Source organism: Choloepus didactylus, chromosome 4 (genome assembly GCF_015220235.1).
Source record: "Choloepus didactylus isolate mChoDid1 chromosome 4, mChoDid1.pri, whole genome shotgun sequence".
Lineage (NCBI taxonomy): Eukaryota > Metazoa > Chordata > Mammalia > Pilosa > Megalonychidae > Choloepus > Choloepus didactylus.
In genome coordinates this window covers 121,250,523-121,273,189 of record NC_051310.1, presented here as the reverse complement: position 1 = coordinate 121,273,189, position 22,667 = coordinate 121,250,523, and the positions used below count along the sequence as shown (strand labels likewise).

Genomic DNA, 22,667 nt, shown 5'->3' with positions numbered 1-22,667 from the left:
AAGTCAATTATGATACAACTGTAGAATGCAATACTCTATAGCTATTTCAAATAATACTTTAAAAGCATATTTAGTGCCATGAAATGTATCATTAACATGTTGTTAAATTAAAAAAACAAGTTAGCAAAGAATGTATGTATGTTTGCAGTTACATTTTTAAACATAAATATATACACAAGAAAAATAATTGGAAGATCGTCATGTAAAATATCAACAGTCAGTGGTTATCTCTGGATGGTAAAATTATGGTTCTTTTCGTGTTTTACTTTTTGGTCTTCCTTATTTTCCTATTTTTCAATAATACACATTACTTATTTTTATAATAGAAAAAGTATTTAAGATAAAACACCAAAATAAGCTGTGGTTGATTAAAGTTTTAAATATAAAATCTAATTATGGAAGAATTTGCAGAACATTGAAATAAGTGTTTATCAGCTCTCTGGGGGAATTTTAACTTTCTCAGCTTTGAAGCAATTGAAATGATTGCACTATAAAAATTGGCATTACTAAAGGTTTCTTTTCAAAGAGGGAAATATTTTTATCAACCGTTACAAAGAATTAAGATCTGTCACAAATAGCTAATTCAAATTTGTTAAATAAATGTCAAGATGCCAAAAGATAAATGGATGGAAGACAGGACCTTCCCAGAGGGAAATACAGTTCATAGACAAATAAGAGTGGAAAAATGTTAATTCTCACTAGAAATCAAAGACATGTAAATGAAAGCAGTCTAATGATGACAATTTACATATCCTAAAGGAACACCAACAAACGTCGAGTGATGCTGAAGCTGCTCAGACACTGGCCCATATAGTCATTTACAACCACCTTGTTCACACTCTTTGGCCAGAAATGTCACCACTAAGAAATTATTTTTGAGAAATAATTTGGCCAAAGCAGAGAGGTCCCTCCTTATCTCCTTGACTTCTAAATGTTGGGGTGCTCCAGGCCCAGTCTTTGGACACCTCTTTTCCATCCACATGCACCTTTTAGGGGACCTCTTCTACATGCTGAGACCCCCAAGCAGATCCATCCAGCCCAGGAGCCCTCTCTCCTCACGGGTCTCTGGGAGGAAAACAGCCCAGAGCAGAGATTTCTCTGGAGTGAGCACAGTTCAAGGGTTCTGGACACAGTCAGAGGGAGCAATGAAGGAAAGAGGAGCCAGGAAAGAGAGTCAGAAAGAGGCTTAAGATACGCTTCATCATCATATTAAGCCTTATAGTAATAACTGAGCATCCCAGGCTCTATCAGCGGGGGAGTGCTGGCGAGGCCCAGAAATTCCCTAAGAAGTTCCCAGCCAGGCCCTCAGCCCACCTGCCTGGCTGCCAGATTTCAGCTATCCCTGACTCCCACCTCAAAGTCTGAGGTAATTATTTTTTAAAATTCAGTTTTATTGAGATACATTCACATACTATCCATGGTGTACAATCAACTGTTCACAGCACCAACATGTAGTTGTGCCTTCATCACCCCAATCTATTTTTGAACATTTTCTTTACACCAGAAAGAATAACAATAAGAATAAAAAACAAAAGTAAAAAAGAACGCCCAAATCATCCCGCCCTTCCCACCCCAATCTTCATTTAGGTTTTGTCCCCATTTTTCTACTCATCCATCCATACACTGGATAAAGGGACTGTGATCCACAAGGTTTTCACAATCATACTGTCACCCCTTGTAAGCTACATAGTTACAGAATCGTCAACAAGTCATGAGGTAATTATTTTTGTGAGCACACCACTCGTGTTTTGGCCTCACTGCAGTAGCCAGCAAACAACTTAAAGTGGGCACGTCCGTGTTCCTTCCATGCCTTCTTGGAGAAACCTGCCCTGCCAGGAGCCAGAACTTTCCCTCCACTGGTGGCTGCCCTGAGCCCCTGGGGCACCACAGATGCCTCCTGGTCCAAAGTGAGGAAGCGGGAGTGCTTCTGAGCCTCACTAGATCTCACTGTCCCACAGACGCACTATCGCCCCAGTCTGGGGCTCACGCGGGCCTCCGCCTCGCATGGGTCCCTTTAGTCCTTAAAGGGGTTTGGACATGCGCCATCTGTTCATTCTCATGACCCTCTGGGGTGGGAATCCCAGGTGCCATTATCCCCATAGAATAGAGGTTCCCACTTAGCTAAGGCAGAGCTGGGCTCAATCCCACATCTTTTGCCTTCAAATCCGTCTCCCTCCCAGTGACTCCAGTTTTGCCAAAAGCAGGTCTTTCTACAGATATTAACAGCCTGTCATTTACCTTCCTTGTTTGTACGTTGCCTATAAAAAATGGACAGGGAAGTGACTTTTCTATCAAGAGCTAAAACAAGCTATTCTGCCAGAAATGATACTGAAAGAAAAAAGAAAGAGTCTCTGGAGGCAGAGGCCTGTGTAAATCTGACTGTGTTCTCTTCCCATCTCAGAGATCCCAGTTACACACTGAGTGACCGCTGAGATCTAATCACAGCTGTTTCCTAACCTACTGAAAGAATGTTTTGCTCTCCCGAGTTTCCTCCGTGTAGCTTGACAGTCAGATTAGGCGATAGGAGTGGAACTATAGAGTAAAAAATGGCTCTCTCCAGGGTATCACTCCTGTCACCATGAATTTAAAGAAAGCCTAGACACAGCAATATTTTGTCCTTCTATCCCTGAACTTTGCCTAGAGGTAACAGCTCCTTCTCCAGCCTGCCTCATTCAGAGCAAACATTTCATCAAAGCGTCTGCAAAAATGGGGAGAGCATCTGAAGGGCTCACCTGAATAATCTGAAAGTTTCTCAGTAAGAACCAAAATGGGGATGGGTGGAGTTGAATCTCTGCAGGCATCCTGTCCCTAAGACATCCAGGAATTCCCCTTCGGGGTTGAAGAGACACCCCACCCCCACGCCAACTGGACACAAAGGAAAAACAAACTTGCTGAGGCAGGTTTGCACTCACTCCCCAGGGCTGGGATATGGGGGTGCTCCTCTCTGCTGCCGGGCACACCCTGCCCCCCCATGGGGCACGCCACTCTCAGCCCTGGGACAGGCCCCTGCAGTTTCAGGAGCCAGAACCTGGTAGACTCACCAAGGAGCCCCTTGTCCCAACTCTGATGCGTGACTGCAGGGACGCACCTCTTTAGGCCCTGGTGTCCCGTCCACGCCGGGAGGCCCTCCAAGGGCCTCTCCCACTCGAAGTGTCTGTTTTCTTTGTCCATAATGGGTATACCCTGAGAAAAGAAACTACTTGTAAAATTTAAATTCAGGAATCACTGGTCTAAGATAGGTGACGGAAATTATTCAAAAAATTAGAAGGCAAAAATTTGGGGGTATGGGGGGGAAGGCCTTATTTTTTAAAATAGAAAACAACTTAGGCAGTTAATTTCAAAATCGACAAAAGGAAACACAGACCCTAGGGATACTTAAAAAATAAAAAACACTAAGAATATTTCTGTTCTTCATTATAGGTAGTTAAAGGGAAAGAACACGAAAGGGAGAGGAGGAAGAAAAAGCATGACGAAAGATTGTAGTAAATAGTAACAGCTGACATATAGCAACATGTATCATGCTGGGCAATATGGGAGGCACTGTCTGTGATCTTGCCTAATCTTCCCCCAAACCTATAGGTAAGTACCATTCCTATCCCTATTTTAATGTGAGGAAACTTAGGCACAAAGCCAGAAAACAATTTAAGTTCATGTGGCTAAAAAGAGAGGAGCCAGCATGGAAATCCAGTGCTCTAATCACAGAGCCTCCACTCGAGAGACAAGGATAAAGAGAGAGACAGCCTTTCCCATGGAAGGAAACTTATCCTGTTATCTTTAGAATTCTGTAGCTAAATACTTTCTTTGTCATTTCTTTAACAATAGGAATTCTAGAGAAAAAAATGTGCTTTAGTAGAAAACTGCACTGTCTACACACTGCACAGCCTTCGTGGATTGTCTGATCCTAACGGTCATTTCCTTGAGCTATTTTACAAACTCAGTAAATTGTAGATACTAATAGCAATGCAAGATACAAATTTTGTCCTGTCCTGTGGAAGTTCAACTGACTTCCTCCCACTTTGAGAAGCTAGTTTTGCCTCCATTTACATATTCATTTCAACATTCCTTTATCCACACAAATTTGTAATTTTTTTGGCTTCTCCTTTGAACTGGTTATTACACCTTTACCGGTTTTCTCATTAATGAATTAAATAAAATATTTAACTTGTGTTCATTTTGTCTTTTTTTTTTTTTTTAATTATCTTTCAACAGAATTTTCAAAGCATATCAAAGCATCTCACATGCTGCTCTGCCTGACCAGTTGCAAAATTTCCCCAAGGTCACACAGCTAGTCACAGGCAGAGCTGTGTGACTGCAGCCCTACTTGCAAGGCATGATCAACCTTGGGGGAATAAATATCCTCTTGAAATGCTTGAAATGCTTCATTCTTTCAAATAGTCAAAAATATCCTCTGCCGTCTCGTTTTCATCTTCCATTTGTTTACTAGTCTTTTTTTAAAACGTAAATAAGGAAAAGTATAAACTTCAGTCCAACCCCTTTCCAAATGAGGACATATTCCAAGCCACCTCAAATTAATGAGGTTTCCCTACTTGTTTTTGCGTTATTCCCAGAAAGGACAAGAACGTGCACACAGATCGATCAGTGCCTGATAAAATCTCAGCCATTTTCACTCTAGCAGCTTGGTCTCTGGCAGGAGTAAAAGAGGGTAGAGTCATTTTCCAATGAAATGATGCTACAAACTTTGCAAATTTCATCTTGGAAAAGGGATAGAGTCAAGATGTGGGAAAGCCAGTTCACTCCTTGGAGAAAGCTGGATATGAAGGGATTAAGGGCTCGTGCTTGTTAAAAGAACTAACCCTGGACTCACACAGTACTGATTTCTCCTCTTTCAGCCTCTCTGGGGAGGTGACCTTGTGCTGGTTCTTAATCTCTCTAAACTATGACTGTGAAATTAGGGAGATAATGGTCCCAATCCAAGTGCTACTCTTGTGATAACTCTTTCCTTAGAACTCCAGCTAGAGACTGCTATGCTCAGATTTGTCCAGTTCCTGAAGACGAAAACAAGAACATCAGATTCTGAATATAAAACCCTGTTTCTCTCATCACTGAACTTCACCTTGATCCCCTGTCTTCTCCCTCCTGGGACCTGTTCTCTTTATCCCTGTACAATATGTATTCCTTTTCTGTGGATTAACTTTCTTGTCACCATTACACTAAAGTTAGAGGTTACACTCCAGGTCATCAAATACATCTCTTGAAATCTCTATTTCTTCATGAACCTCTTCAAATTAAAAGAGAGCAAGAACTGGGCAATTTTTAAAAATCTAATTATAAAAACATTATTTTAGACTGAGGATTGTAGACCAAAGTGTGCTATCACCCAAATTAGAAAAGTTGTTAAAGAATGGCTCAGGAAGAGACCACGGAGCTCTAGTGGCATGGGAAGTGCTGGCAGCTCCTCTGGAGGCTCCAGCATCTGTGGGGCTCAGGCTTGCCCCCTTTCAGCTCATGGGAAATGAAGAACCCCCAATAAACTGCTGAGCTTTCCAGGCATGGAACTGACCAAAGATCCCACTAACAGATCCACTGGTGATTCAGAGATGCATCAATAGAATCAACCAGATTCTAGGGAGCCATTCTAACCCACAAAGGCGGAGTCTTCACATCTTCTGTGAGGAGCACCTCTATCAGTTTAAAAACAATTGCGTACCCCTAGTATATGTATATTTATTTGTTTATAAATTGCATGGCATTAATATATTTTATTGTATTATATACCAATTATATAGTACTAATATATTATAAACATTATATAGACATACACAAATAAAATTTTCTAAGGTGATATTTAAAAAACCCGAAAGGCCTATTATTTTCTTCTTGTGCCCCAATAGATTGCTCAAGTACCACTCTGAGGTAATGGTTCTCAATTTCATGTGACCAAGAATAAGCTGGGGAACTTGACAAAAATGGTAGTTGTCAAGGTTCCAGCCCTAGACATTTTTCTTCAGTTGTCCTGGGGATGGGCCCAATAACTTGCCGTTTTACAGAGCTCCCCGCTGACCATGATTCTGATGCTCAGTTGGGGTTTAGAACCAGTGGTCCAGACTCCTCTTGTTTTTCACTCCTTTCACTTTTCACTAAAATTGGACACCCTCTTGATTCCCTACATGAATTAAAGACAATTAAAACAATAATAGTAGCTACCATTTATTTTTCCCTATTTGCCAGGATTGCTGAGGGCTTTACGTGCATTATCACATTTAATCTGCTCAGGTAGGTATTATTAGTCTCATTTTACAAACGAGGAAAACTGAAGCTCAGAAAGTTAGTGTCTTGCCCAAGGTCATTCAGCTAATAAGTGATAGACAAGGGATTTGAACCTAGATCTGTCTAATTCCAAAGACTGAATTCTTGACCACTAAGCCTATTGCCTCCAGAATAAGTCACTATAATTTATTGAGCCTCTGCTATGAACCAGGCAATTGGCTTGGCACTTCACACACAAATCACTAATCCTCACAACATATCCATGTTTGTAAAAGGTGTGACTCTTAGCCCACAAATTTTGATATGCAAGAAATTTCTCTATTTTCAATAATCCGTCTGAATTTTTAATTCTAAACCCCTATTTTTTAGCCTTCTTGGATTCTCTTCCCCCACCCTGCACCCACACTCCCTCTCCCAAGTTATGTATAGTTGTGGAACAGACACAATACCCGGGCACAGGTTGGGAGGTGAGCACCTGGTCCTCTGCATCAGTCTATACAGGTGGCCACCTTAAGGCCCTCCGCCCCATCTACGTGGCCTGCCTCCCCTGGAGGTTCACTGCTGCTCCCACCACAACCAGATACAGGAGCATCTTTTATCAATCTGCCAACACAGAGTCATTTCCTCTCTGGATTCCTACCACCTTCTAGCAGGATTTTTGAAGGTCCCCTCTGCTCTCAGACTCATGGAAAATCTCCTCCTCCATCACCCATCTCCAAAGCCCAAGAGATTCTCTTTCCAGTGATGGGAGGTGGGAGATGTCCTTCTCCCTTCACATCCCTTGAAAACACTTTTAGCCTTTTGTTTGTGCTTTGTGGATTAGAATAATTTGCCCTAAATTCCTAAGTTTTTGGAAGACAAAATATTTGCAGATTTCTCTCTACTTTGCCTCCTTGAGTGGGAAGGAGAGCAAGAGGAAAATAACAGCAAGTTTGTATCTCAAAATATTATATCAGCCATACATTATTACCACTTTATAGGTAAGGAAACAGAACTCATTAAGGTTAGGTAACTTGTCTAATTTCATGCAGCCAATAAATGGTAGGCCAAGATTCCCAATCTGGAAACTTCATGCCCTACAAAGTCCTTCCTTCTCCCCAGCCAACTTAAAGAAATCACAACAGAGCCTGTGCCTTAAAACCACACCCTAGAAAAGGACAGCCAGCCACTCCTCTTTACCACTTTCCCAGAGAGCCTCAAAGACCTTGACCTGGTGGGGGAAGGGGGGTAGTCAAAGAATCTTTGGTGGGGCCAATAAAGGAATTATAAGAGCTGAAACAATTCTGAAGGCCTCTTTCAGAAGGTTTTGTTGGGGTTTTGTGTTCTGGAGGCTCTCAGATTCATAAGCCTCTGATGCGCTAAGCTGCAGAGTGAGGTGGGAGATGGGAGTGGTTACTGGCAGTACCCAGAGGAGAGGAGATGAACGTGGGCCCAGGGAAAATGAGCCCAAGGTGGATGGTCAAGCTGGTTTTAGGTTTTATGGGGAAAAAAGAAGCAAGGTGGAACCCCAGGTCCTGCTCAACTATGCAGGGTAGGAAGGGGACAGCCAGGGAGCCAGGGCAAATGTCCCTGCCCAGAAATCATGCATCTGACTGGATGGTCCCCAAGTTGTCACCCTACAGGAGGTGCAGCCCCAGGATAGCATTTAGTTTGGATTTGGGCTGAGGTCAAGAATGCCCAAATTTTCAGATCAGGCTCATCCGGGCAATGTTCACAAATTATCTAATTGCCCACTCAGCATTTCCTCTTGGATGTCCATAACCCTGCTATTCTTGTCCTTTTCCCATAGCTTGCGTTGCATTTTACCAATCCTTATAAATCCCTTAGTTATTACGTCTATTGTTTCTTCATCCGACTCCCCTCCTCCCTCGACAGATACAGAAGCTCCACGAGGAGTGGAATCTCTGCCTGATTTTTTCACTCGTATATCAGAAAGGTCTAGAACAATGCCTGGCACATAGTAGGCAGAGAAAGAAAGAAAGAAGGAAAGAAAGGAAGGAAGGGAGGAAGGGAGGAAGGGAAGGAGGGAGGGAGATAAATTGAATGAGTGAAGGTTAAATAAAACTAAAGAGCCTAGGAATGCTATAAAATTCCTACACAGCAGCATTGCCCCAACATGGTTTCACTGATAACCAAAGTCCTGTGCACAACTGGAGCATTAACTAACCCAGAGGAGGAAAAGTTGCCTTTACTCTAGGATCATCCCTCAATGGGGCCCACAGCACAATCTTGCATCTTTTCTTCTCCGTCAGCTCCTTCTCATACTGAGGTTGCAGGTTTTCTGTCCCTTTCAGCTGTAGAGTCAAACGAGGCTGCCCCACCATGTCCTGACCACAAGGATTGCCAAATTTGCTGAACTAAACAGAAAACAGACCCTCTGGTGGCTATCAGTGTAGCACAGCCTTTTTCTTTTTCTTTGGGCTTAGCCTGAGATTTGAAACAGCCCTTCCATAAGCCAACATCCCCTTGGCAGTGCTATCAGAGGGAGATTCAGGCAGCCACGTGGGAGACACCGACCCCTGACCTTTGACAAAATTTCCAAACACAACCCATAAACTTTAAATGGATTTGTTTGGAACCGTGACTTTGGCCCAAGAAAGTAAGAATACATGACAAGATATTTTATTTTCAAAATGTATCAGGATTAAAATACATATGTAAATCAATCTTTTTTGTATTAGATATAGTTAGATTTAGGTTTGGGGGCAACAAGGAAAGTGAACACTCGATAGCATGCTTAAAGGTTAATTATTAATGGGCAGCCTTCCCTAACAAAGTATCCATGGACAATCTGATCTCTTTAGCTTCCAGAAATTAGCAAGAGGACTTCGGACCCCAGGGTGAGACGGAAAAAAATGGAAGGCCCCCCGTGTGTCTCTATTTTCTTGATTTTGTGCATCTTTATCCAAGCAAGTGCCTGTGGACAAAGCCTGGAACCAGGTAAGAGCCTGCCTTCTCTCCAAAGATGGGCACAGTTTTCTTTTCAAATGTGTGTCACAAAGAATGCAAGTGTCTTTGACTGTGTGGGACAGAGCTTGCTTCAGAGCATATCAGGTGGTGCTATTAGTGGCATCACAGGTTCACAGAGACATCTAGAAGTTCATAAGCAGGACTGAACTTCTAGAAAACACTCATAAAGTAGTAGGGTTCTAAAAGGGCCCGCAGCTAGCAGCAAAGTCTCTTGCATATCTGATTCAGAAAGAGCCATGCTAAGCCTTCTTCAGTACAGAATAATCTGAAAGAGTTTCAGATCTTCTTGAAAGTTAGTTTTGCATCTAGTTCAAAATTGGGGAGCACAGCTTGCAATGAAATGCTGCCTTATTGCCTGGATCTCTGAGAAGAGAGCGAAATTTCTAAGAGTCCTGTTTCCCAGGACTAGAGATATCACTGCACATTTTGTAGACTTCAATTTGCTGCCAAAGTTTCCCTCTGAGATTGAGGAAACCAACAGCAGTCACAGCTGTTTTGTCTGTCAATTCACAAACTAGGTATCAATCTAGATAAAGACAGGTCCAAATGATTGATCAGACAGGTGGATTCCAGGTTCATGGCCAAACAGTTACACTGAGTCAGTACATGACTGATAGGAAGTCAACTGAATAATTTGGCCAAATTGGTAGGTCAATTTGAGTCAAATCTGGCCCAGAGTTTGGGACTTTGATTTCGTGCCAGTTACTGGTCAGGAGCTAGTAACGCTGAAGTAGGGGCTTAGATTTTCCTCCTCTCAAAGACTGTATTTGGAGAGAGCTCTAAAAACTTTGAGAATAAAGAATTTACTTACAAACCTGAAAATTCCAGAATCTTTTCTTCTTTCTAAAAAGGGGGGCTGTTCCTTTGTATTTGAGCATTATTTCATATCCCAGGTCAGTTAATAACTTAGTGGTAATAATTGTAATCATGCACTGAGTATTTTTTGTGTCACGCACTGTGCCAATTACTTTGCATACACCCTCTCATTTATAAGGCCGTTTCCAAGAATGGCCTTACATATTAATTCAGAGCCATACAGGAAAAATTGCTGATGATTTTTATTCCCTGAGTTCACAATGCCTTTCCTACACTTTGGCCCAGACTGTTGGTTTTGTTTGTTTGTGGTTTTTACTTTTTATTGAAGTACAACATATATCATAAGAGCTCAAAGGATTCTCACAAACTGAACTATCATCCCTCGTGTGCCCTTTGAACTTTACCATAGATCATTTTTCCTTTGGGGGAAACATCTAGAATGTGCTCTTTTGTATCTGGTTTCTTTGACTCAACGTTATATTTGTTAAGGTTGTTGTGTAGTTGGTGTCATTGTAGCTCATTCATTCTCACCACCACAGCATGCCATTGCCTGAATATACCACACTTCATTTACTCATTCTACTGTTGATTGGCCCAGCCTGTTTTTGCAACTAAGACTTGGGGGTTGGAAGCCATCGATGCTGAGGTGGGAATCAAAGGAAGGGCCTGCCACCCCCAGTCTTCTGGGCGTTGTCCATATTTTCTCAACAAATCTCCTTGTGCTGTTCAGTCTATTGCCTTCCCAGGGACCTGGTTTGTCCAAAAGTGGCCTCCATTAGCAGGAAGGATCTTCAGTTAAGAGAATCAGAATCAGGACACCTCTTTTTCCCTTGAAAGCAGAATGTCTTAGCAGAATTCTTTGTGCAAGGAGTGAGCCAGATCTGTGTGCATTGGCCAGTGGATGTCTTCCTGAGCAAACTGTGGGGAAGCAGGTATCCCACAGTGGACCCCTGTCAGATGAGTATTTATACCTGTGGTTCTCAACTATGGCAATTTTGTTTCCCAGGGGGGATTTGGCCATGTCCAGAGATATTTTTGGTTGTCACAACTAGGGCAGTGCTACTGGCATGTAGTGGGTGGTGTCCAGGGAGGCTGCTAAACATTCTACTGTGCACAGGACAGCTCCACAATAGAGAATCACCCAGCCCCAAATGTTAATAGTGCGAAGGTTGAGAAGCCCTTGTCTACACCAAGCTTAAACTGGAACTCATCAAGGACCAGGGAAGACTCCCTCAAGGACACTTCCTCCTTAACCCCACTCCTCCCAGTCTGCTTTCTAAAATTATTATGAATGGCATTTTACTAATGCATCCCCTCATGTGCTGTGCCCCACTGTGTGCCAGGCACTACACAAACAATTTATTCCATTGCCACCACCTGGTCGAGTAGCCAGCAGTTAAGTGACTTGCCCGAGGTCCCATGGCTTGTCAGGACAGAGCAGGGAGGGGTACCTGGAGCCTTAGTCTGTGCGACTGACAGCCCTCTCCATTGTGATCCTACGCAGTGGTTTGACAGGCAGAGGGTCCTAGAAAACCACTCTGTTCAGTTTCTCTCTCTGGGCAGGGGAGGCATATTCTAGCAGTTGCTCGTGCCCTTCAGCCCCAAAGAAGACAGGATACAAGGTGGTTGCTAAAACCTCCCTGGCACATAGCCACTGCCACCCTTATCTCCAGACCCCACCTCATTGGTATTACCATCAGAGATGACAATGCTCCAAATGGAGGAGCTGCTCCTGGACCCCAGCAGCCCCATCTTTAAGGTTTCTGCCACCACTACCTATGGCCACTGTGCCAGTTTGAATGTATTATGTCCCCCAAAATGCTATTATCTTTGATGTAATCTTGTGTGGGCAGACATTGGTGTTGATTAGATTGTAATTCTTTGAGTGTTTCCATGGAGATGCAACCCAACCAACTCTGGGTGATAACTCTGATTAGATAATTTCCATGGAGGTGTGGCTCTGCGCATTCAATGTGAGCCTTGATTAGTTTACTAGAGCACTATATAAGCTCAGACAGAAGGAGTGAGCTTGCTACAACCAAGAGGGACACTTTGAAGAATGCACGGGAGCTGAGAGAGGAGCTGCAGCTTACAGAGACATTTTGGAGATGGCCTTTGAAAGCAGACTTTTGCTCCAGAGAAGCTAAGAGAGGACAATACCCCAAGAGCAACTAAGAGTGACTTCTGAGGAGCTGCAGCCTAGAGAGGAACGTCCTAGGAGAAAGACATTTTGAAACCAGAACTCTGGAGCAGTTGCCAGCCATGTGCCTTCCCAGCTAACAGAGGTTTTCTGGACTCCATAGGCCATCCTCCAGTGAAGGTACTGATTGTTGATGACTTACCTTGGACACTTTATGGCCTTAAGATTGTAATTTTGTAACCAAATAAACCCTCTTTATGAAAGTCAGTCTGTTTCTGGTGTTTTGCAAAAAGGCAGCATCAGCAAACTGGAACAGGCATTTTCCCCCTCCTTCCAATCCCAGCCACAGCTTCCAGATCCTAGAAGAAGCTTAAGTTCCACCTATTCAGTCAGTCACTTATTCATTTAATAACTGTGCCCTGAGCATCTGCCATATAAAAGGCTGTGGATTTGATGCAAAGATTCTCAAACTTCCTGGTTTCAGGACACCTTTACATTCTCAAAACTTATTGAGGATCCAAAAGAAATTTTTTTTTAAAATGTGGTTTCTAGTTATCAATATTTACCATATTAGAAATTAAAATGGAAAAAAGATTTAAGATGTATGATAATGTTTTTAAAAATAACAATAATAAACCCATTGCACATCAACATACATATGTTAATGTAATTTTATGAAAAATAACCAGTGTTCAAACAATAAAAAAAAAAAATGAGTCAGAAGAGTGACATTGTTTTACCAAGACATTTTGCAGAATTCTTTAATGTCTGGCTTAATAGAAGACCGCTGAATTCTTTTACCTGTCTCTGCTTTCAATCTGTTGTAATATGTTGCTTTGATTGAAGTATATGATGAAAATTGGGCCTTACCTATAGGAAAAAGGAGACCATCATAGACCCCCAATGAAAGGATCTTAGGGACCCCTATGACCTCAACACACACTCTGAGAATTCAGCCTTCATGCATTAGATACTGCATGGAGGAAATAATGGACTGCACAGCCTGTCCTGCCCTCCAGGAGCTTACAATCTAATCAGGGGAGGACCGAGATTACAGAGGTGGAAGCTGTCTGCCTGGGAAGTTAGCAATAATTTGGTCTGATTTTCATTAGCACAACTCTAAGTGATGTCAGTGATAGACTACAGCTCTGCCTTGAAAAAAAATAGTTTATGATCTAATTTCTAAATAACTGCTCTGGTTACTGATGAGTTTTGCTAATGTTTATGTAAACTTCAAATTAGAATATTTAAATCACTTATCCTTTAATCAATGCTGTTTTCTATACTGACATTAATTTAGATAAGTCCCTGTTATACACTTGGCCCCAACCATCACAGATTCAATGATGTGTTCATTGTAAGGATAAGTTCGTCATGGCTCAGAATCCTTATAACTTGCTTTGAACATCTCCTATCACCAATCCTCATGGGATTCCTGCCTCTAAAGAGTAGATGCAAAATAAACAATCAAAGTACAGTGATTGTAAAGGCAAAGAAACAGAACACAAGGTTCTTCAATTTTAACATTCTATGAGACTCTTAGAATTTTTATTTGTGTTGAAAATGTAAAGCAGATTGTGAACTGTGAGGTATAATATTTTGCTTGGTAAGTTCACATTTTGGTTCACACGTGGAAATGTTTACTGTATTTGAATGATATCTTTAAAGTTGATATTAATTCTTCTTTCTAAAATTAGTTGTTTCAAAACCAAAGAACAAATCAAGAAAATAGTGATTTTTACTAACTTTGCATGAATACCACTGGAGAAAAACAGACTTTGTGCAATGGGAGTAGAGAGCCTGAAGGATTGGTTTCCAAGCAGCAGCCAGCATTTGAGCCGGAACTTGAAAGAAGTATTTGGACAAAAGAGAATGAGGTTTTCCTTATGGATAAGCAAAGGCACAGAGCTGATAAAGTTTTCAAGTCCAACACCTTCAAAAATAGGCCTTCCAGGACTACCATAACTGGACACAACTCAAATGCCCAATAACAACAAACCATCATAGATGGACAGACCAGCTATTGCTAAGTGAGTCTTTAAACAAGAATTATTTTGAACATCTAGTACAAAAAGTTCCAGGAATTTATGGAGGTAATAGCAATAGGATTCAGAAATAAAAGACTTATTGCTGACCCTAAGCTCTGGAGGATAGGTTTCAGGGAGTCTTCGCATGGGCTGAAAAGGCACTCAAGGCTGTGTGTATGTGCATTTTGAGGGGGAAAGAGATCATAACTTTTGGTAAATTATTGAAGGGGACTGTGATCTTCAAAAAGTTACAAAAAAAAAAATACTGGTCTTGCAGATTTTCAAAATAACTATAAGGACTTTTTAATGAAATAAGGTGGGAAAAAAAAAAGGACCAAATAGCATACATATTTAATCACAGCTATGAAAAACTAAATACATGTTGTGATATGCAGAATGGTGGTCCCTAAAGATGCCCATGTCCTAATCCCCAGAACCTGAGACCATGTCACCTTACATGGCAAGGGGAATGAGGGTTGCAAATAGAATTAAGGTCAAGATTATACCTAGGTAGACCCAATGTAATCACAAAGGTCCTTAAGTGTAGAAGAGATGGGTGAAGAGAGGGTCAGAGTGATGACGCAAGGTGAGGAATCAATGGGCCACTATGGGTTGAGGATGGGGCCACAAGGCAAGGAATGTGGGTGGCCTCTAGAAGCTGGGAAGGCAAGGAAACGGATCTCCCCTACAAACTCCAGAAAGAAATGCAGTCCTGTCAACACCTTGATCTTAGTCCAGTGAGACCCATGTCAGACTTCTCACCTTCAGAACTGTGAGATAATACATTTGTGTTGTTTCTAAGCTACTAAGCTTGTGGTAATCTCTTGCAGGAGCAATAGAAAACTAATATACATGCATATTGCTGGGGATTAGGAATATATTTAAAGATATATAAAGAGTTATAAGGACAGAGAGTTTTGTTAAAGGTATTTAGATGTAAAAGAAAACACTAAAAATAAAATTTTTTAAAAAAACCCAAATTAGCTATAATTAGATTGGTCCTGTTCCAAGAGGACCTCTGGAAAAGAGACCATGTACTATCCCTTCAGATACCACTTCCAAGCTTCCTTGCAGACTCAACCAGGCCCAGAATGACTCCCCAGTGGGGCCTGCCAATGCCTGACAGACCTTCACAATTGCAGGGAAAGCCATTCATGACTAATATTTGAGGCGGCCCCCAGACATAGAAATTCACTGGGGTGTGCACACAGAGCTGGAATCATTGGAGGGCCAGCCCTGGCATTCTAGTGAAGTACTATCTTCCCTCTCCCAGAGACCCTCCAGACTTTCCCAGCACTACAGCTGAGAGTGTCTGGAGCCCCTGAAGGTATCACACTTAGGACAAACCTAAGGTGCCAGAGTAGCTTGTTTCCACTCTGCTCACCTTTCACAAGGCATCCAGGACTTGAACCCATATCCTTTAATTCTGGACTAGGTAAATAGCCCATCTTACAGAGAGAAACTGAGGGGCTTATTGGTTGAAGGAGTAGGGCCTCTAAACTGACTTGAAAACATGAATCATCCAGAAGTCAACTGGCCAGTACCTCGGTGCCCACCATCACCTCCCCCCACTACCTCTTGCCACACCAGCTGCCATAATGCTGCAAGGCATGCTGGGTCCTCACAGGCAAATGAGCAGGGAGAGGGGTTAGGAGAGGGTAGGCTGGGCCAGAGGCTTGCCGGGTTGTAGATCTAGTCCACTAGATGGAGCTGGACAGTCCCAAGTAGAATACTGGATGGGGACATGTCTGCCCTGACCTCAGGCTGGGTGTCCTCGAATTTCACAGGGTCTGCCTGGGACAAGGGACACAGCAGTTATCATAGCCAGGAAGGTGGCTGTGCACTGGATCCAAAGAGGGTGTCCATTTTAGAATGAGGCTCTCTCCGCCAGGGATCAAGGCCCAGGCCACCAGGGAAAGGGGCTGGCCAGGGGAAAGCAGGACATCTGGACCCCTGCCAAGCTGGCCGGTGGTCATGGGCAGAGTTCAACCCAGTGTGAGAAGCAGAACAATGGGGCACAACCAGTCATTCCCTCTCACACTGGAGGATTCAGGACTTCCAAGAGAACACCAGCCTGGCTCCCCTGGGAAAGGTGCAATTCTTAGATATGGCCACAAGGTAGCACTGTGACTTCCCAGCTGCTTCGAGGTTTCAGGCTTGGGAGATTCGAGTTTCTTCTGGATGACTGGAAAACTCGGGCAGTCAGCCAACCTACTGTTCTCTGTTTCCTCTCTGCTTATGATCTATTTCCAGAAACTCTCATAGAGTTTCTGTTTTTCCACAATGAGGGCTGGGGGCAGGGGAGGGTGGGAGGAAGTAAAGAGGGTCAAGGGTATAGAAGAAGGGGAGGTCTCTTCGTCTGCCCACTGCATTTTCACCTCCAGAGATGGAAACCAACGTTTAGGGACCTGGTAAAGTAAATTGCGGTACAGCTATTCAATGGAGAGTTATGCAGCCATTAAAAATAGTTCTTGTGAAGATATGTAGATGGCAACACTGAATAGTACTTACGTTCCAATGTTGAGTAAGGAAAAGCAACCGTGTACCAAATTGTGTGTGTGTCCTACAATTACAACTGTGAAAATACATGTGTATGAAAAAAAAGTACTAGAAAATGTACAAAAATGTTTATACTTCAGTTGAGCCTATATAAAAATTTTGTCTCTTCTAAACTGTAACTAATGTTATGATATATTATTATATTATATATTTACTTTAACCCTTTGAATAATTATAAAATAAATTTTCTTCAGAATGACAAAATGAAAGGCCTTGATTAGCTCAATGATTATTGAACTTTAGTATGTATCAGAAGCACTTCAAACATTTGTTAAAATCGAACTCCCCACCCCCAGAGTTTCTAGTTCAGTGGGTCCGGGATGAGCTGTTAAAATGGGTTCATTTTAACAAGTTCTCAGGTGCTGCTGCCGATGTGAGGCTACACCTCCAGAACCACCAGAAAAAAACAAAAATAGCTTGTTAATGGCAAAATCGAGACTTGAATCCAAGTGTTCATTCTGACTTCCAGACCCAGGCTTTTCCCACAGAAATAGTGCAAGGCTCCAAGGCAAACCTGGCTTCATTTCTGACTCTCTGAGGGTTGGGGAAGTGGGAGTGGGGGTTATCATCTGTCCATCACAGCACCATCCTGGATAGTGACCTCCCTCAGGGGTAGCCATATCCCAAATAAAATTAAAAACCCAAGACATTCATAAAAATTTATTTTCCAACATAAAAGATCAGCATGCTAAAAAGAAAGCAGTTCTTGAAAAAAATCCCGAAACTGAGACTTACTTGTCATTGTTGGAAAATGCTAGTTGCAGTAGCTGATTAACCCTCCGTGCTAAGCCACTCCTTGGCAGGCCTGAAAATATGATCAAGAAAATTCTTTTCAGATGAGCTGGGTATTATCAAAAGCTGGGCAGAGTTAGGGAGTTCTCAGTTGACAAGGACTGGCCTTTCTATGGTTGCACAAAACTTTCCAGTGACAAATTCCCCAGCTTCTTTGTCCCAAGAGAAATTAAATAGTGAAGCTGACATACTGTTTCATACTGAAATAAAACAAGTTCGATAGCAGCAAATTATATTTATTGCCCACCTGCTATGTACCAAGTTCTGTGGTCAGGATACAAAAATGAGAAAGCATGCTTCCATCCATCAAGGAGCTCAGCATCTGACAGGGTCTCCAGCTCTTTTTAATCAAAGGCTTCTCAAGCCCCCTACAGCCATTTGCTGAAGTGTGTGTGCATGTGTGTGTGTGTGTGTGTGCATGTGCATGAGAGGGGTAAGGGGGACATTGGTGCCCTCCATAGGGAGAGACTTAATTTCAACACAATATAATTAGTGCTCAAGTAACATTTATAGACAAGACACTACAACAGCCCTGATGCAGGAGAGGTTAGCTGAAAAGACCTCTAGAAGAGGGGATATTTAAATTGAGTGCTGAAGGAAAAGATTTTGAAGGCCATTGCAAGCAGAGAATCAGGCTTAGAAGCGTGAAAAATGGATAGCGAAACTGGGCATCATTGAGTGGTTTGGTATAACCCTGGGTGGGGCAGATAAAGAGAAGCGGCCACAGGAGGGGCCCGCAAGGCAGCCTAGGGCCAGAGGGAGCAGTTGGCCCTCATCCTGGGGGCAGCAGGTGCCCCTTCCCCGAGGATGATGTTGGAGTTTGAAAAGGTGAGGGACAAGCTGTCAGCTGCCTTTCCAAATGGGCCCACCGCCTTATCTCCAGGCCTGTTTGAAAGCCCCAGGCCACTCCCTGAGGGAGAGCAATGTAATCAGCAGGAAAAAGCAAGGGCGGGACTCAGCTAAGTTGAGTTCTCACCCCCTAAGGCAGGTCCCTTGTTAATGACTATTCCTTACACTGAATCTTTACACTTCCCCCATAGGAAGGACTTAAACCAGCCAACCAAAGCAGGAACACAAAATAAAAGCTTTAATCAGAATCTCCCATTTTAAAAATACCTTATCTAAGTATGAAAAGTGAACCATTTGGGAATTCCACATAGTACTAGCTGATAGATCTAGAGCAATTTCAACTTTAAAAACTCATTTCCATCTGCAATACATCACTTGGGTCTTAGACTATTCTCGTAAAGAATAGAGGCAGGGTATGATTATCCCCATTTTGCAGATGTAAAAGTCCACCAACAGGAGACCACCAGGAACACTCCTGAGGTCAAACAAAAGGTTTATTTGGCTTACTGCAGCCAGGAGGGACCCTGGGGCAACACAGTGGAAGGCAGTCGGGAGGGGCTGCTTACGAGATTTGAGCTTGTGCCAGACGAATCCAAGGAGGGGCTGGAGAAGTGGGGGAAATTCCAGATTGAATTCTGCCCAAAAAAGTAGAGGCAATATGATGATTGGATATCTTAATAATGAATTTAATTGACAATTAATTAAGGATTGCTAACTATTGATTAATTTAATCACTAATGCTCAAGCAGGCAGGGAGATGGAAATGGGGCTAGAGCTGGCTTGGGCGCGAGCCGCAGTCACTCCTGTTGGTCAGAAGAGGGGAATGTTTAGTCATGTTTTCGGTTTGAGCCGCCTGCCTCCTCCCTGTCTTGTGGGGGACACAGATATGGGGTGCCTTGTACATTGGTTATATTCTGTGGGTGCCGTCTATGTTCAGTTGGGAACATCATGGTCTGGCTGCCAGCAGGGCTGGTTTTGTTGTTGTGTTTTCATTTTCTCACACATGAACCCAGGTAATGCCTTTGGGGTCTCTTTACTCCTGCACACTAGCTGTGCAGCCTTGGGTGCCCTTCATCTCCTGCCCCTCTGATTTCACAAGGGGTCCCTCCCAGCGCTGCTAGCCTGGGTGTCCCAGAGCTGAACCAATGGTCGCATAGTGCCCTCAGGCCTTCGACAGCTGCCTCACTGTATCAGCTATTCAGACGTTATTGAAAGAGAGAAATGTGAAATCAAAGTCCTACCCATTTTAAACATGAGTCACTGTATCCCAGCTTAACCCTGGCTGACTCTTAACTGCCTTGAGTGATTCAAAGGTTCCCAGACACCAGGAGGACAAAGGCGGGATTCTGTAGGGACAATCCAATCAGTAAATGACCATTATGCCATTTCTTTCCCAAAGCTGTTTTATACACGCATCAGTTTTTGATCAAGTAATAGCACTGAAAATATATGTTTGGTGTTGTTTGGAAGGAAAACCTTCCATTACTTTAATTGAGTGGAACCAAAACCTATGAATTAATAGTAGCTATCATTTTTAAGAACTTTTTAAGGTGCTGAGGGTTTTGCCCGTTTATTTTATTTAAAGTGTTACCAGATCAAGGTGGTGGATTCTTTTGCCTGATGTGCTCAAAGGACCAATTCCTGAGACACTGAGGTTTCAAAGAGAAAGAATCTATTGCTAAGCATGAAGCAGGAAAACAGATGGCCTATCAGTTAAAAATCTGTCTCCCCAAACTGCAAAAATTCTGATAGTCTTATAGTATCAAAAGATGGGCATGTTTTAGGATAATGAGCACAAATGGCCTCAGATGATATAATTAGAGGTGATCTAATTATTGTGCACCCACAGATTGATTACATGCTTAGTCACAGAACATATGTAAGAAAATGGTGGCCTTAATAAGAGGATGGGTGTAATTTTTAGTATTATAATGAGGTATAGGTGACTTGTAGGTTAAAGTCTAAGCTACTGCACATCTCAGGCAGGCCCATTTTGGCTAGATCCAGCTTCAGTTATCAAGATAACTTTGGGCTTGTGGTGGGTTAGTCCTGGGCTGACCCAAGACCCTTCATGAATAAACCTCAGGAGTTGACTTTAGTGACCATAAGACTAAAGTCGAAAAACAGGATAAATGGGTACAAGTGAAGGTTAGTCACAAGGTTTTTACAGTCACAAGGGCACAAGATAAAGGCTGCAAAATCATTATCAGAGATCAAGGCAGCTGGATTACAGTTCAGAGATTTCAGGTATTTCCCTCTGTTTACTCTAACATACCAGAAAGCAAAAAGGAAAATGATTCAGTAATAATAATCAGTCCTTAAATCCTAATTTCTTGGTTACAAAACCATGCAACCACCCTGTGAGATAGGTATAAATAACCCCATTTCACAAGTGAGGAAATTGGGACTTAGATGGAATAACTTGCCCTAGAGCACTCAGCTAGTGTGTGACCAAGGTAAGCATCACACCCAGCCTGTCTCACTCCCAGCCCATGGGTCTCCACCAAGCCAGAGAAATTGGCTGTCTGGGTCTGCTTAAATGTGGGCTTCCCTGAAGCTTGAAGGGTGGGAGTAGCCTCCCAAGGCCCCTGGGGTTCTCACTGATGCTGAGAATCATCAGCAGATGTGCTGATGCCTCCTCAGAGCCCACATGGACACCTTGGCCTTGGGAGTTACCTCACTTTGGATATCAGTGCCAAGGGACTGTGGGATACATACACCTGAGCCTCTCTCAGCCTGGCCCCTTCTAAGTGGAATGTTGCACACACCTAACACAGTTATCAGTGATGGGCAGCAGCAGCCTCAGTGGTCCAAGAGGAGAGACCCAACTCTGAACAAAGTCCTGGTCCCCCCAAGTGTCAGCCTCCATCACAGCCCCTTGTTCCCCAAAGTCAAGTCCAGAAACAAGTGTCAGCACAAACCCAGGCAGCCTGTAGAAAGGAGCATCCTTTAAGGTAATGAAAGGTATTTCAAATGGCTAAAATTTTTTCACTGCCCAAGAATTTTCTGGGTTCAAGGTTGTTTTCCCAAACTGAGCTGGAGCCTCCACGGCCTCTCTTTGGCTTGGTAATATCATCAAGACGACACCTGAGGAATCTCCCCTCACAAAAATCTCCCTCCTGCCCATAATACGGGTCTTGGAATATTTCTGTTAGATACTCTCTGTGGGTTATTCTGCACACCCAGACCACTGCCTTCACGCCACATAGAGGAGCTCCCCTCCCTGGAAAATGAGGGATCAGATGGCTCTTCCACATGGGTGATGTCAGAGCATGGAGACCTGCAAGACACTCTGGAAGGGAGGGTGGGAATCAACCTATGCACTCATATCCCAGCGACAAACCAACCAGCCAGGTGGGGGAAGTGCTGACTCAGAGGCTGAACTTCAGGGGTCTGGGGTGTTGATTTACTCATAGATTTATGCACGCTCCAGCTCTGTCAGGACTAGCACATTCATTCAAAATTCATCCAAGGGCCTGCTCTGTCCCAGATTCTGGGCTAAGCTGGGGATAGTGTGAACACGGCAGCCACATCTTGGTTCTGTTTGAGCTTCAGCAACACCCTGGGAGGGGTGGGGCTTCAGAGGTAGAAAAGAGATTATAAATATGCATGAGGTTGGAAAGTGAGTAGTAAGTCCACACCCTCTGAACCAGGTCCAAAGAGGGGGCTGTTGCTAAGGGGCTGCAGGAAGCTATGGTCCAGCTGAGGCAACCGGCAGCCAGCTGGCAGTGAGTAGGGGGAGGGGGCACGGACCCCTTTCAACAGCATGATTAACACTTTCTAGCAGCACAACCAATAACTGGCAGGAGGCCAAGAAGGAGCGTTTATCTGGCTCAGGTTGCTGATAAGTGATAAACCTCACCCTCTGGCACCGTCTCTTAAGAAACGATGATCTTTGCAAAGAAGTGTTCAGTGTGAGCCCAAAACACACTTTCTGGCTTTGAGTGGTGTTTTCCCCACACAGTCTGTTTTCAAACTGGCCATTGCTGAGACTCGCCCTGGCCTTGGCCAAACAGAAAGAGTCCAAGGTCAGCTGCCACCTTCTCACCATGTGCCTGCCTCCCTCCTTTCACCCTGCAAATGCAAAAGGAAAAGTGGAATGCGGGCTAGTGCCCAAGGACAGAGCAGGGATTGGGAAGACAAAATCTGGCTCTTCTTTGTATCTGGGCTATCCGTTCCTGACCTGTGCATGGGCTCCTGGCTGAATGGAAATAAACTGTGGTCTCCTGGGGGAGAATATGGATGAGAACAGAAAACTGGATTTGGAATCTAAAGACCTGATCTAA

At 43.3% G+C, this 22,667-nt stretch overlaps 1 protein-coding gene across 6 annotated transcripts in view; it reads left to right on the top strand.

The window, feature by feature from the left end:
- LIPC (lipase C, hepatic type) overlaps nucleotides 1-22,667 on the top strand; it is a 211,363-nt gene that overhangs the window by 4,395 nt on the left and 184,301 nt on the right. For 5 of the 6 annotated variants that reach the window (XM_037833847.1, XM_037833849.1, XM_037833850.1 and 2 more), the window contains exon 2: nucleotides 9,033-9,168. In XM_037833847.1, the coding sequence (XP_037689775.1) occupies nucleotides 9,084-9,168 (85 nt within the window). In that variant the 5' untranslated portion in view covers nucleotides 9,033-9,083. Of the gene's footprint in view, nucleotides 1-3,420; nucleotides 3,580-9,032; nucleotides 9,169-22,667 lie in introns of all 6 variants that reach the window. The other variant, XM_037833848.1, reaches the window with a different exon arrangement.